Below are 14,350 nucleotides of genomic sequence, written 5' to 3' on the forward strand. Positions count from 1 at the left end.
GTTTGTGTGGAAACAAAACTTACATTATAACCTCACAATGTCCTTAATTTGAAAACGATGCTGCCCATATAATTTTTTACCGGTCCATATGGCATTATATTGACCGGCATTTATATCTCATAAATAAACATATGAAAATCTAAAAAGTATAATATTTCAGAATATCAGCTAGTCACAACATTTTGGACTCCCTGCTGCGAAGAATGGAGCAATATGCAAATAATTTAGAGGAACTTGTGGGACAAAGAACAGAAGCATTCCTTGACGAAAAGAGAAAATCAGATCAATTATTAGAACAAGTCTTACCCAGGTTAGGTCATATCATTTATCAAATGTTTTGTTATAATTGTTCTTATCCTTGGATACTTGTCCCTTTCGTTAGGATCTTGATTCGAATTGACGGTCCCTAATTATTTAGTTCTACTGTCCTTTTATAAAAACAATCTATGGTATGAACTCTTGATGATCAGGGCTAGTGTAGCCTCAACTTGAAAAATCCGTCTTATCGATGCGATTGATTTATTTTATTAATTTCCATCCTTTTTTATATAGTTTTGGCGTCTGATGTTTTAAAATTATATCTTTTTTTTTTCTTTTTATTTATGTTAAGTGAAGTAGTAATTCGATTAAAACATATACTGTAACTGGTATTTTAATTTCAAAATTTAATTACAGTTTTATTTTATTTCACACTTAAATAAGCAACTGAGGTCAAACTCGATTTACTACATTCTTTTTTTTTTATTTGAACTTTGATGACGTTTAAACTACACAATTTGTTTTCATTTTACACATACAACATGGAGGGAATTGAAATTACTTCAGATTTATAACTGTGACGTAAAGTATTACAAACAACATGACCGGAAATGAAATTACTTCAGATTAATAACTGTGGTGTAAGGTATTATTTAAAAATATCTTATCATTCATACTTGATCTTTTTTTTCATTTTTAGTGATCTGTTTGAATAAGGTGCTAAGGAATTGAAAAATGACTTCGAAATGTTGTAAAACTTCCATGAACTCGACAACTTTTTCGAATATGTCTCGGCGTAACTTACATACTTCCTGTCTAATAAATCTCTTAGGGCAATGTCTAACTAAACAAAATTGGGTTTTGTGTTATTTCAATGCGAAACTACTTCAAATTTTGTAAACAATATCAAATTATTAACTTTTCGACTTTTGTATTGTCCTTATTACAATAATGGATTAAAACAAAACTTACAATATGCAAATTTGCAAAAGAACACAATTCGTAAAAACTTTTTAAGAGATAGAACTCATTTGGTTCAATATTTATGAATTTATTTCAAAAACATGGCAAAAAAAAAAGTTCTTAATTGTCCCTTCTTTGTTTTAGCACTGTGGCAGATAGATTGAAAAACAACAAATCAGTATTTCCAGAAGCATTCGAGTGTGTCACTATATATTTCAGTGATATTGTTGGGTTTACCGTTTTATCGGCTATGAGTTCTGCCATGGAGGTTTGCACTTTTAAGAGGGTGTCCGAGCAAAACCAGGCAGTGGGTGGCACATGAAAAAAATTTTGTTTTAAAAAATTCACTACCTATTTCATATCACAAATACATCCTTTATTGAAGTTAAATGTTGTTTTTTTATTATTAACTGTAACGATCAATGAGAAATTATTGAAATTCATTGAAAAAGGGAGCAAAATTTTGTTGTTTTTTTTGGGAACTTAAAAACCATTTTCCGAGCCATCCATTCTGCCACCCAAATCATAGGATCTGTCTGATTTTCATATGGACAGCCTCTTAAAATTTATTTCATATCTAAATATAGATAAATATGTATTGTAATGTTGAAATAATTGTGATATCACGCGACCCAAAAGTCCCAGAAATTTGAAAGTCTGATTGAAAGTGTCTTTACACAGATATGTATCAAACCTTATTTTAGGAGGTAGACCTAGTGTAAGGGACATAACTCTTACAAATCATTGGAATGTGTTTGCAATGCATTTACGCATCAAGGTAACGTGGATTTATTTCATTCTATTTCAAATAAAATCTTGATAGGCTTTGGAAAATTGAAAATGGTGCGAACGTATTACTGATTTCAAGAGTTGCGCCCCTAAGCCCAGGTCTTCCTTTTATGAGAATGACTTTAAAGCTGATTTGATCAGAAAGAAAGAATATCGTTTGGCTTGATCCTTCAATCTCAGTTTCCGATATATAGATGACGTATTATCTTTAAACAATCCTAATTTCGGGGATATGATACATCGCATCTACCCAAAAGAACTGGATATAAAGGATACTACAGACACTGTGATGTCAGCCTCATATCTTGACCTACACTTAGAGATCGATGGTAAAGGAAAACTATTGACCAAACTTTACGACAAACGTGATGACTTTTCATTCAGAATTGTCAACTTTCCTTTCATCTGTGGCAACATCCCTTCGGCTCCTGCGTATGGAGTGTTCATATCACAACTCATACGTTATGCCAGAGCTTGCCGAAACTACGCAGACTTTTTGTATCGCGCTAGAAGTCTAACGAATAGGCTTTTGGAACAGGGTTATGTTGCTACAAGATTGAAGTCATCACTACAGAAGTTTTATGGTCGTCATCATGAACTCGTGGATCGTTATGGTGTATCCATCAGCACCATGAAAACTGATTTATTCAACGGGTCATAGTTTGCCTTTCCTCGTTTGTGACATTTTATGAGCAACTCGGCGGTTGTTTCTAGAAAAGCAGAGGACGCTTACCCTACCGGTGGACCTGGTCCATGCTCCCAGTTTTTAGTGGAGTCCGAGTTGCTCATTTACTTTTGTTACTTTGTATGTATGATTTTAGTTACTTTATGTTCTTTGTTGTGTGTGTCTGTTTTCCATGTCTGGTCTTTTTCCCTGGATTACATTCTTTTGATTACCGCTATAACCTTGGTTCCCTTGATTACTCTTAAAACAAATATACTTGTACAACCAAAGCTGTACTACTAATTACTGTATTCAGCAATATTCTGTTTTAAGAGATTGAAATTAATACCAATGTAGTGCATTTTATGTAAATATCGATAAATTTCTCCTTGCAATCGACAAAAGTAAATAATTACTGGAAGCTGTAACTTTACCCTTTTCAAGCATAAAAGTGTCAAATATTCCATTGCAAACGATTATATAATAAACATTTATGATCCAAAACTTGCGTAAAAGTGTAAAAGTGAAACAAAAATATCACAATTACCAGTTCAAAGAAGGGTTTGTATTGTTAGGGTTCTTAGTTTAGATATTGTTCTTACAATGTAATATAACTTTTTTCACAAACAATTATTGGTCAGTATGTTGATTAGCGTCGTTCACATTATATATGTATAAAATGCAAGTAAGACAGACGTTAAGTACTCCTCTGTCTAAAAATCAGGCAAAATGTGTATAAGGTGATTGATTGATTAATTGATTTTTACGTCATAACCGCAAGAAATAGGAATGAATGTGTTTGTAAAGTTTGCCTTCTTAAGATATAGATTCGTCAAGTTCAGTTGAAACGCACTATGAAAAAATTACGTGTAATTTTGCTCACACTTTTTTCCTATAGAAGAAGTAAAAATATCTATCTAGGTACCATTCATTGATAAATATTTCAATTTGTTAGACATTTGAACTTTTACAATACCTTTAATACAAAATATTATGGCGAATTAATAATTAAACTGTATTCATTTATAACATCGGGATTATAATATTATTTTCTAGGTAGTAGACTTTCTCAACGATCTATACTGTGCTTTCGATGCGATCATAGAACTGTATGACGTCTATAAGGTAAATTTGATAATCACTCCAAGTGGAAGAAAGTCTAAAAATTAATAATAAACAAATAATTCATTTAAGTGGCAGTCTTTATAAAAATCAGACACGAAGTGATTCATGCATGTCAAGAACCCTCGAAGTCAACTTTAATTTCTAATTCAGAAACAGTCACAGAACAGAAAACCAGTTTGTCATTCGGCGGTTGCACCTTTGAGATAAACATTACGAAGATTGTTCTTGATTGCGTTTTATTCGGTTAGTTTTAGTGGGAGATGAATGGTGTGTTTTTTTTTCTTAAAAATACAGATCTGAATACAGAAAGGACTATTCTAATTTATAGCATATGAAGACTGAACACCATTTTTACACCGTTTTACACCATGAATCACCCCGACCATTGTCAGTGTCTGGGTCCGGTTTCATAAAACATTCTTACATTTAGATTTTCTTCAAATCCTTGAGTTTTCCTCAAATCTTCAACTTTGAAAGATCTGATTTGTTGAAAATTGAGTTGAGGCAGAATTTGAGGAAAATCTTAATTTGAGATATTTTATGAAACTGGCTCCTGAACTTCACATCGACTGGTACTTAAAGCAATTAAATGTAACCCACCGCATGGATGTATTTGTCTCAAGATGTATTTCATAAATACTGTGAAACCTGTTTTAACCGAACCCAGAAAAAAAACTGATGACCTCTCATAAAATCCATCCTCTTATACGGGCTGTAAAAAATAGGAGATGACAAAGATATGGAATTCAAGCAAGTAAAGTCAAATCAGATTTCTTCTAAACTTCATTCATATTAACGACCTCTACCTTCTCAATCCGAACATTCAGTCCAAAAGAGCTTCGGTTTAGACAAGTTTCAAAGTGTGCTAGAGGACAAAAAAGCACTAGCAGTATGAACACCTATAAAATAGATGTTCCGGGAGGGTAAACATGTTCTGCTCCGCCAGTGGTACTTGTCATACTGCAGAAGAGTACAATTCGGTGACAGTCCACCTACAATAATGCAACTTGCCTTCATGAATAAATGATTCATGCATATCTTTTTGTCCAAAAAAAAACCAATTATACGGTAACCATACATTTCTGTTATAAATGAAAGTTCCTCTGAAAGGTAATTTGTTTAGTAGATAAACATAGCAAAATTTTAGCGGGGTTCTATTAAAAAGGACCAATTAGTTTCCCGCCATTTTGCTCTGAAACCAATCGAAAATTAGCTCAAAATATAACAGCAGACTTCTTCTTGTTGGTATTTAATATCCAGAGGCTCTTTTAAGTAAATCTAAGGTAATTAAGATTCAATAATAAATAGGTGGCGTAATACCCCTTGCATGATTCATTTTTTGGCTATACACTGGACTATGTCAGTATTTATATACATCGATCGTTTGAATTTTTATGTGAAAGACATGTCATTATCGTGATTAAATGACCATTGTGTGACCTACTTTTGTTCATGAATGAAGTATTATAACACAAAAACCGAACTGATAAACTACAACAAATGACAGTATCACGGTTTGAACCAGACATTTGGAAACCATTTGTCCTGACTTGGAACGGTCATTTCGTTTGAAAGTTTTTGGATGAACTAGGTTTGGCAGCGCGCCTAACCTCTCGCTTCCATTACAGTTCATTTTCCCGGTATATAAAATATAAACAGGCAGCATTAAATTGCCCCGGCTATAGTTGGTAAATTAATAACCAAAACAGTACAGAAGATAAGATAAACTAGCCACATTCATAAGGTGAAAAGGACCAAGTACAATGAAAATACAAGGACATGCAATATAAAGAATGCACCTTCTGTCGAACCAGCGAAAGATGCCTTCAAAATAGATCTTGAACAAATGTTTATAAATTATAGGTAGAGACCATCGGAGACGCCTATATGGTAGTATCTGGACTGCCAACCCGGAACGGAAACGATCATGTTCGACAGATTGCAATGATGTCTCTTGATATACTCCGAAATGTAAAACTCTTCAAAATTCGACATTTGCCTGACAGATGCTTGATGGCAAGGATTGGAATACATTCAGGTATTTTACAATATAAGTTTTATAGATTCGTTTTTTTTACAACATAGGTACATTCGGAATTTGATCATTAGATAAATACAATATAATCGAGATTATAAAACATTTAGTGAATTTTTTACAATATGAGTTCATCTCATACGGGTATTCTATAATATATTGTATTAACAAGATCAGACATAAAGCTAAATATTTTGGTCTGATTTGTAATAAATGTTCTCTTGTCACGTCCGTCCGATGTCATACCATAAGACTAAGAAAACAATACAGATAACCCCGAAATCACGGTAATTTGACTGTATTTTTTTTATTCCCCTCCTGAGTTTGGAGTTTAGTGGTTGTCCTGACAACCATATATTTATCTTGGTACTCTTCAATTGTTTGTCTGTCAACAGAATACCCCATGTCAAAATTTTGATGAACATAACGGTTTTGGAGATATATGCAACATTTCTGTTTGACCCCTACGTTCTATTTGTTAGTTACGGTGGCCATATTTTTTATAGATAAAAATACCCAATAAGTTTGGTTCTCAAGTAGTTTCAGATCAAATGATTTTTGAAAAAAGGGCTGTCAACCCCCTGCACCCCCTTCTGGATCAGCTGCTGGCAATATTGTGTTTTATCCATTTATATGTAGTTTTGTTTCTTTCAAGGGCCAGTTTGTGCTGGAGTAGTCGGTTCAAAGATGCCCCGCTATTGTTTGTTTGGTGACACAGTTAATACAGCTTCAAGAATGGAATCTCATGGAAAAGGTAAGATTTTCCAGACTGAAAATCCATGAAAATTAGACCATTTATAAAAGAATCTCATGGAGAAGATTTGAAGCTCTAGGATGGAATATAATAGTAAAAGGTAAGAGTTTCAAGAAAGGAATTCCACGGAAAATAGAAGCTGTATTTTGCAACCCAGTGGGAATGATGATCATGAGAGGTTTCAAAATTGAATCGTAGGACACGATAATAGTTTCGAGAATATAATTCGGTGGAAGAGTTAAGAATGCAGCCTCACGCGAACATAAGATTTTCCCGAATGAAATTCAAAGGAAGAGGTTAAAATATTCATAATGGGAACCAATGAATTAAGAGGCTCCAGAATGGAATCGCAATGGTAGCGATACTATTTCCATAATCTCAAAATAAAGGTAAAAGTTTTAAGAAAAAGATTCCCTTTACAATTTCAGAATTTTGATGTAAATTGTGTACAAGTCTTGCAATACAAGTAGTTTTAAAAAGCGACGTCCCAAGACGTCAATGCATCAATCAATATTAGTTAGGAACAATCTCATTGGTTGGTTCTCTTTAATTAAACTAGGTTTTTTATATAACCTGGCTTGTTACCATGACGCCATTAACGTCGATTGGCCCACATATGACGTTTTAATTACTTATCAATTATAAAAATTTGGACTGTGAATACCATAATATCTTTTACGTAGAAAAGTGTTAGACACCTATTCCAATTATTTTCATTTCGATTTGTTTAGTAGCACTAATGGTTGAAACTTAAGATCTCCTAATGAGATCAAACATAGACTATTCTGCATTACAGTTCAAAGGGAAATACGATTTATTGTAACGTTGTTATTGGGGATTAGTTAATAAGTCTCTAACAACTCATGCAGAAATCGTGACATCCATAATGCTTAGTTAATACATATATAACGTACGGGAAATTCAAGAATCATCGGGTAAGAGCACTAAGGCTAATAGCCGTACCATAGGATGATTGTAGTCTGGAGATTAGTTCAAGGATTTCAAGGTAGATCTCCACAAAAACAACAAAACTACTTAATTTCAGAAAAATAAAACAAAATCAAAATAACACGAATAAACAAAAATATAAAAAAAAACAACCGGAAGCAACACGTAATCTGTTTTACTTCCGCTAAATATGCCACGTGAGCTCAATGGTTGATTTACTGCCGTTTCACTGGAAGCTCAATGAAAAAAATTAAGTAATGAACACATATCTATGATAGGGACTAATAAGGTCAATGAAGAACAGTAATCCGGGTCGAAATCCATCGGACAGTTGCTCGATTCAAATGTTTCATTTTTCTTCATATGCAGTTTTTACAGAGAAAACTGTGAATTAGGAAGAGGGTCCTACCCCAGAAACAACGTCTAGATTCAGCTAAAGTTTCATAGCCAAAATTACAGTGTAAAGGGCTTTTTGATAAGGTGATCATCTTTTTGACAATCTTATTCATACTGTAGCCTTCTTTTCAGCTATGCGAATTCACGTAAGTCCGAGCTCTAGGGAGTTATTACAGAATTGTGATGAGTTCCATCTACAGAGCCGAGGAGAGATAGAAATTAAAGTGAGTTGATATTGTTGAAATTGTTTGTCATATCGTATTTCATACAGCGATGTCATTGTGAAAAAAAAAACGAAATTTACATCGAGAAAGAATTGAAAAGTTTTTAGTCGTCAAAATTCGTATATGGTCGTGAGCAAGGAGTTAAATATATTAGATGCTTTATATAAATCCTTGTCGTGAGTTATGACATCCCAATTCATTTCATTTCAAGAGTCAATGTGAAGTTATTATAAATTTTTAAACAGTACAAGATAAATAATTACATTATAAATATTGACTGATCTTTAATTACATCGCCGATGAAGTATTATGGGAGATGTTTTCCCCTTAAAAAATCAATTTTGTCATCATTATAAAGATACACTTCTTTTTAGGATAAACAAATATCAGCTTAAAATGTTTCATATATTATCATTTATCTATATGTGTGCCCATTCATTCGTCAGACGTACGTTTCATCTGTATCATAGACCTGTAATTAAAGAGATTTGCAACTATCTGAAATCTCAAAATAACACGCGGCGGGGAACGAGATCTCATACGTAATCGACAATGACAACTTGACTTTAAATGATCATTACTTAAAAAAAGTATTGCGAATATTGAAATAAAACTTTCAGTTTCCCATTCCATGATATCTAAGCTTCATGTTCACTCATACCACATTTTCATCTACCAAAACAAACAAAAACGAAGTATTGAAAACAAGTGACCTACCCCCAATTTTTACGAACATGACAATAATTAAGAATTAATTCTTTTTTTTCCATAATTGCCTATCACATTTTTGTTTGTTTTAAAGATAAATGAATAAAACCTTCAGTTCTCCAATATTCTTCGTCTTCGTGATTTTATTACAGATCATTTCATCGAAAGGGGAAACGGCAGTTTAATGAATAAGTGGTAAGGTCAGGGAATCTCGTTCTCTGTCGCTAGTTAATTTTATTGACAAACTAGCTAATTAAGAAGTTTCTTATCTGTTTAGTTATAAGTCTTTGTCTGTATCTATTTATCAATACTTCTAAATAAAAATGTCCACTTTATCGCAACTTCTATTGAAGTGTCTCCGTTTATCGAACTAGAACATGCTGAGAGAGCATGGTACGTCATGATGATGATTATAACGGCCTTGAACACCAATAAAGGCCTCACTCTTCCACAGACGTACTTCCAAGACAGTTAGAGTGGAGAAACGCTTCCAGACCAACGTAAGGTCTTGGGGTAGACCAGAGCGTGTTTACAGCAGCCCAACCGCTAGTAGGACATACAGTGACCGAATTCTTCGGTCAGGTATCCCGAAGGCTGGGCTCCGCCACCAACACTAGTGGGTTCTACTAACCCACTAACATCGACCGTGAGAGGCCTGTATTAGTATTCAAGGTCGTTATCCCCATCCTTATTAATACAGGCCTCACACGGTTAATCTGGTTCCTGCATTGGTTCCTTGGTCAATATCATAAGCGATCCTAAGTTTGCTACAACGTATATTTTAAAAATATATCATCCAAATGTCTATGCGTGATTTTCGCTTGTATTCGGATGTTGAAAGTAAGCCAAAATTAGTGACAGTGAATAATTGACGTTTAGTAACTTTGAAGACTTCAGTCTTTGATTTTACACTAGGAATCACCCCTACCGTTGGCAGTGTTCGACTTTTATATGGACTGATATTAACAAGCTCCACGCAGCGGCAGACATCCGTTTCCTCTCTTACTAACCACTGCAGACAGGCCTTCCGAAATATCGGGCGTAATTAAGAACCATTCTGTGTAAGAATCAGGCAATGGGTAGCACATCATTTTCCCCAATTTAGTCATTTTTGCCTAAAATATATTCAGTACATCTAGAAACAACCAAAAAGCTATATATTTAAGTTCATACTGAAGGATCTGTGATGTAAATATTTTTTGACTGCTTAATTTTAATTCCACTTAAACATTGCAAATACTTCAGGGCAAAGGCAAAATGATAACATACTGGCTGACTGGGGCTGGAACTCCAGGTTCAATTAATCAAAGTCCCGACAGGAAATCTTGGACAGAACGAGATGAAGATGAGGACGTGACAACAGCAAATGAACCGAGCTCTTTTCGACTGAACAGCCAGTTCGCAGAGTCAGAGGAAGGAGTGGAACCATCAGCAGATTCGAGTCCATACCGGATGCGAGGGCAATCCATTCAGTCAGACGATAGACCAGTAATGGAATCGAGTCCATACCGGATGGGTAGTAAATCCATTCAGTCAGACGATAAACCAATAATGGAATCGAGTCCATACCGGATGCGTGGTCAATCCATCGAGTCAGAAGATGCAAGGGAAACAATGACATGTCCAAATGATTTTTGACTTTTTTTTTTAAACTTATCAAATTGAATATGGTAACAGGGACTTTATTTTACATCTTAACATACACTCCTTGATGGTTTAAAAAGACGAAGAACAGAAAATAAAATAAAAAATAATATGCATAAAATGTTAAATCTTATGTAAGAAGGAAACAGACAGACCCAATGAAAAGGTATGAAAGAGAGCAGTTCAAATTGGAATAGGATTAAGTGTCAGTCCCTGTAAGAATCAGGCAGTAGTTGAAACATGGTATGGGAAAAAATCATTTTGATAGTGTAATTTGACTATTTGACCATCGGAATTAAGAAAAAAAATACATTATTTATTATGTTGGTGCATTTAGTTATAATTTCATTGAAATGCACTGAAAATGAACATTTCAAGGACAGATAACTGTCAAAAACCTTATTTTTCTAAGATTCTATTGAAAAATTTCTGTGCAAAGCCAGTGATGTAGAGTTTAAAAAATGGTCTTTACAAATAAAGAAAGTATCTTTCAATGATATTACATTGTCAGATCAGCAGTTTTGACATGCATGTTTCTAATTTTTTTCCATTTTGCCTGATTCTTACAAATACTTACATTTAAATGGTTTTCTCCTTATTCTGTAAGACCGCCATTTCTAATTTAAATATATTTTTGTTTCAGTTGTGTTTTGTATTACTTATATTATGTGTGTTGTAATTAAAATATGAGTCTTTATTAATTATTTTTTTTTGTTATGGTCTGTTATCTCAACTGTAAACCTATTTAGAACAAACAGGCTCTGTTCAAACTATTGTCAAGTCAGAACTATCACTAACACAAAAAAATCCAGCTAGTACATAGATGGATCCAAGGGGGAGTGGCCAAAACTGGACCCCCCTGCCAGTTAGAGCCCCTCTTTTAAATTTCTGGATCTCTCACAGCAGGGGAAAGGTCCTCTATTCCTTACATATTAACAACAGTAAAAACGTGATGTTTTTTTAATGAAAATTACATACATTTAAACATAAATAACAATATTATAAAAGTGTATGTAAAAACAAAAAAACAATTATGGCATCAATTTTACTCCACAAAAAAACATACAAATCATGACATTTCTTTACATTTAGAGTGTTATATTGTAAGCACTTATATAAAAAGCAAAATAAAACGAGGCAATGAAAACGCAATAAATTTGTAGATCAAGTATTTATGTGCTGTATATGTAAGAATCAGGCAAATAAAAAATAATGGATTATGTTCAGAAAAAAAGTCAAACACGAATTTAACGATGTGGGCACATAGTTTATGGTCTACTGAAGTTGAATTCACAGTTCATTGGTCATAAGATGCATAGGATACAGTTTATGGTTATGTTAGACTGATGGGGAAAAGTGAGTTATCTCCCTTTGATGACGAAATAGCAATTAATACATCAAATTACAGTCACTTAAAAAAAATGAATGGCTTTTTTGGAATTTCGGATAACATTTGAAAGAAGATCTCATGGAAAGAATTTTTCCCACCATGATACTCCCTGATTATTACAGAGGATAGACCTAGGGTAAGGGACATAACTCTTGAAATCAGTGATATGTTTGTATCATACTTAATTTCACCAAAGCCTATCAAGCTTTCTTTGGAAACAGATTACAAACAATCCAAGTTACTTTGATGCTTGCATGAGATTGATGTTGAATTCAAATGTTCCAATGGTTTGTAAGAGTTGTGTTCCTTACCATAGGTCTATCTTCTAAGTCCTGTCTAAGGCATTTAAATGGTCAAGTATTTAAGTTGATTAAAATTGTCTTTTTTCATGAAATTCACGACTAATCCATAGTTGCATAATTTTTTTTTATTCTAACTTCTTGTCAACGATTATCATTTAGTTTTAATGCTTTAAAATGGGACATTGAATATAATATATAAAAATGAAAACTACAAAATCATGTGTTGTAAATTCATACTGAATCCCTGAAATTAAAACTCCTACTCAAAAAGCTTCTATATTCAAAATAAACTAACAAAGCTCCAAGTTTTGCTCTTCAAGGAGAAAAAAAAACTTTTTTGTAATCGAAAGACTAATAAATAATAATCTCTATCATATTCCATCAGCTAGGTATTGAAGGCTTGAAAAGAGTGTAGAAATATTTATTTATCTAATCATATTCATGCCAACAAAGTTTGGTAAAGTGTCATACACTTGTATTACCATGACAACAGCGGTGTTAGTAGTGGTATAAACCATTGATAAAAGAGATCAGTTTAGTATTGAAAGTGGTACCACAAATGCCATCAGATGTTGGTTCTTGGTTGATTTAAGGAGGTTGACCTAGGGTAAGGGACATAACTCTTACAAATCATTGGAACGTTTGTGTAAATCATTTTACTTCAATCTCATCTAAGCATCAAAGTAACTTTGATTTATTTCATTCCATTTCAAATCAAAGCTTGATAGACTTTGATGAAATTGAATATGATGCAAACATATCACTGATTTCAAGAGATGTCCTTTGGCAAATTCTCTCATTTTTTCATTATTATACTCTAGCAGACATTAATTGGTTCAATGTTATAGGTGGCACTATCATACTAGATGTCCGTGATAACTGGGTTATTTCCTTTGGTAATTTTAGTCTTTCTGGTAATGCCTTTTTCACTTCTATTTGTGGCAATGGTTGATCTTTTGAATGATCATCATTCTTTACCTGAAAAAAAAAAAATAATACACTCATGTGATATTTTTATTGCATAGCTATTGCATCTCAAACGAACATGTAATTATTACATGAATATTGGGGAGTGTAGTTTTAAAAAGAAATATTTATTGCAGGAGCTTGTGCAAATGCAATAGTATTGTCATGTACAACAATTAGATTTCCCCAATGTAGTTGAAACTTCATTTTTACGGTGTAGCAAAAGTTCAGTTATGTCTTTTAGCTACCAAGGACATCATGAATTTATACTGGTGCATTATGAGAATGAGTTGCCAGTGGTTTGATAATTTTTTTTTTATTGGTGGTTGGGGGGGGGGGGGGTCTTTTACATTTTGCGTCCCCCTTCCCATGTAAATTTAAATGGAACAGCCCTAAGCAGTAGATATTTGATTAAACTTTCATTAACAATGTAAACATAAACTAAGTGTTATAAGAGCTAATTAATTTGCAACATCTTTGCTTTTTTTGATAACTCATTTATCATTTATAATTTCACACATTTAATAACAACCAACACCTTTTAATACATTTAACATGCCTTTATATATATTTGAATGAACTATAGAGGTATGTTTCAGGATTTCAGTGAAATGTTAACAAGTGAATCATGCAACTGTAAATATTTCTAGTTTAGGAAAGTAGTGTCAACAATCTAGATGACACTAGATTCATTCATGAATATACATCATGCAAAAGTTGTGCAGTGTTGTAATTTATTTTCAAATCAAATGTTTATCAACATAATAACTAAAGAACCTTAGTGAGTGTAATTTCGGTAAAAATCATCGTAGCAGAACCAACTACAAACTTGTCTTGTAACTTATCATAGTGAATTTATATACTAAAAATTACGTCAATATCTGTAAGCGTTTAGAAAAAAAGTCCAGAAAACTGTAATTTCTATGAATTTTGCTAAGTTCAAGGCCCGTAATTTCTGTAAAAATCATCAGAGCAAAACTAAAATTGACCCTGATATGTAACTTATCATGGTGAACTCATACATCATAAATCATGTATGTCAATATCTGCAAGCATTTAGAAAAAAAGTTCGGAAAACGTTTTTTTTCCCTCGTGAATTTTGCTAAGTTCAAGGTCCATAATTTCAGTAAAAATCATCAAAGCAGAATGAAACGTAAACTTGACCTGTAACTTATCCTGATGAA

General features: G+C 33.2%; 2 protein-coding genes across 18 annotated transcripts in view; one reads left to right on the forward strand and one right to left on the reverse strand.

Annotated features, from left to right (window-relative positions):
- Positions 1 to 11,199, forward strand: part of LOC148600094 (atrial natriuretic peptide receptor 1-like) — a 32,935-nt gene extending 21,736 nt beyond the window's left edge. The window contains exons 14-20 of the mRNA XM_088558114.1: positions 173 to 310; positions 1,366 to 1,489; positions 3,731 to 3,799; positions 5,663 to 5,837; positions 6,490 to 6,588; positions 8,065 to 8,156; positions 10,110 to 11,199. Of these exons, the coding sequence (XP_088414240.1) occupies positions 173 to 310; positions 1,366 to 1,489; positions 3,731 to 3,799; positions 5,663 to 5,837; positions 6,490 to 6,588; positions 8,065 to 8,156; positions 10,110 to 10,502 (1,090 nt within the window). The 3' untranslated portion in view covers positions 10,503 to 11,199. The remainder of the gene's footprint in view (positions 1 to 172; positions 311 to 1,365; positions 1,490 to 3,730; positions 3,800 to 5,662; positions 5,838 to 6,489; positions 6,589 to 8,064; positions 8,157 to 10,109) is intronic.
- A 254-nt stretch (positions 11,200 to 11,453) lies between these two features.
- The window catches only part of LOC148600095 (uncharacterized), a 101,586-nt gene continuing 98,689 nt past the window's right edge, over positions 11,454 to 14,350 (reverse strand). For 16 of the 17 annotated variants that reach the window (XM_088559545.1, XM_088559550.1, XM_088559546.1 and 13 more), the window contains one exon: positions 11,454 to 13,178. In XM_088559545.1, the coding sequence (XP_088415671.1) occupies positions 13,011 to 13,178 (168 nt within the window). In that variant the 3' untranslated portion in view covers positions 11,454 to 13,010. The remainder of the gene's footprint in view (positions 13,179 to 14,350) is intronic. The other variant, XM_088559543.1, reaches the window with a different exon arrangement.

This window comes from Perna viridis, chromosome 13 (assembly GCF_037379345.1).
Source record: "Perna viridis isolate PV_CMFRI_1.1 ecotype Kerala chromosome 13, ASM3737934v1, whole genome shotgun sequence".
NCBI classification, from domain to species: Eukaryota; Metazoa; Mollusca; class Bivalvia; order Mytilida; family Mytilidae; genus Perna; species Perna viridis.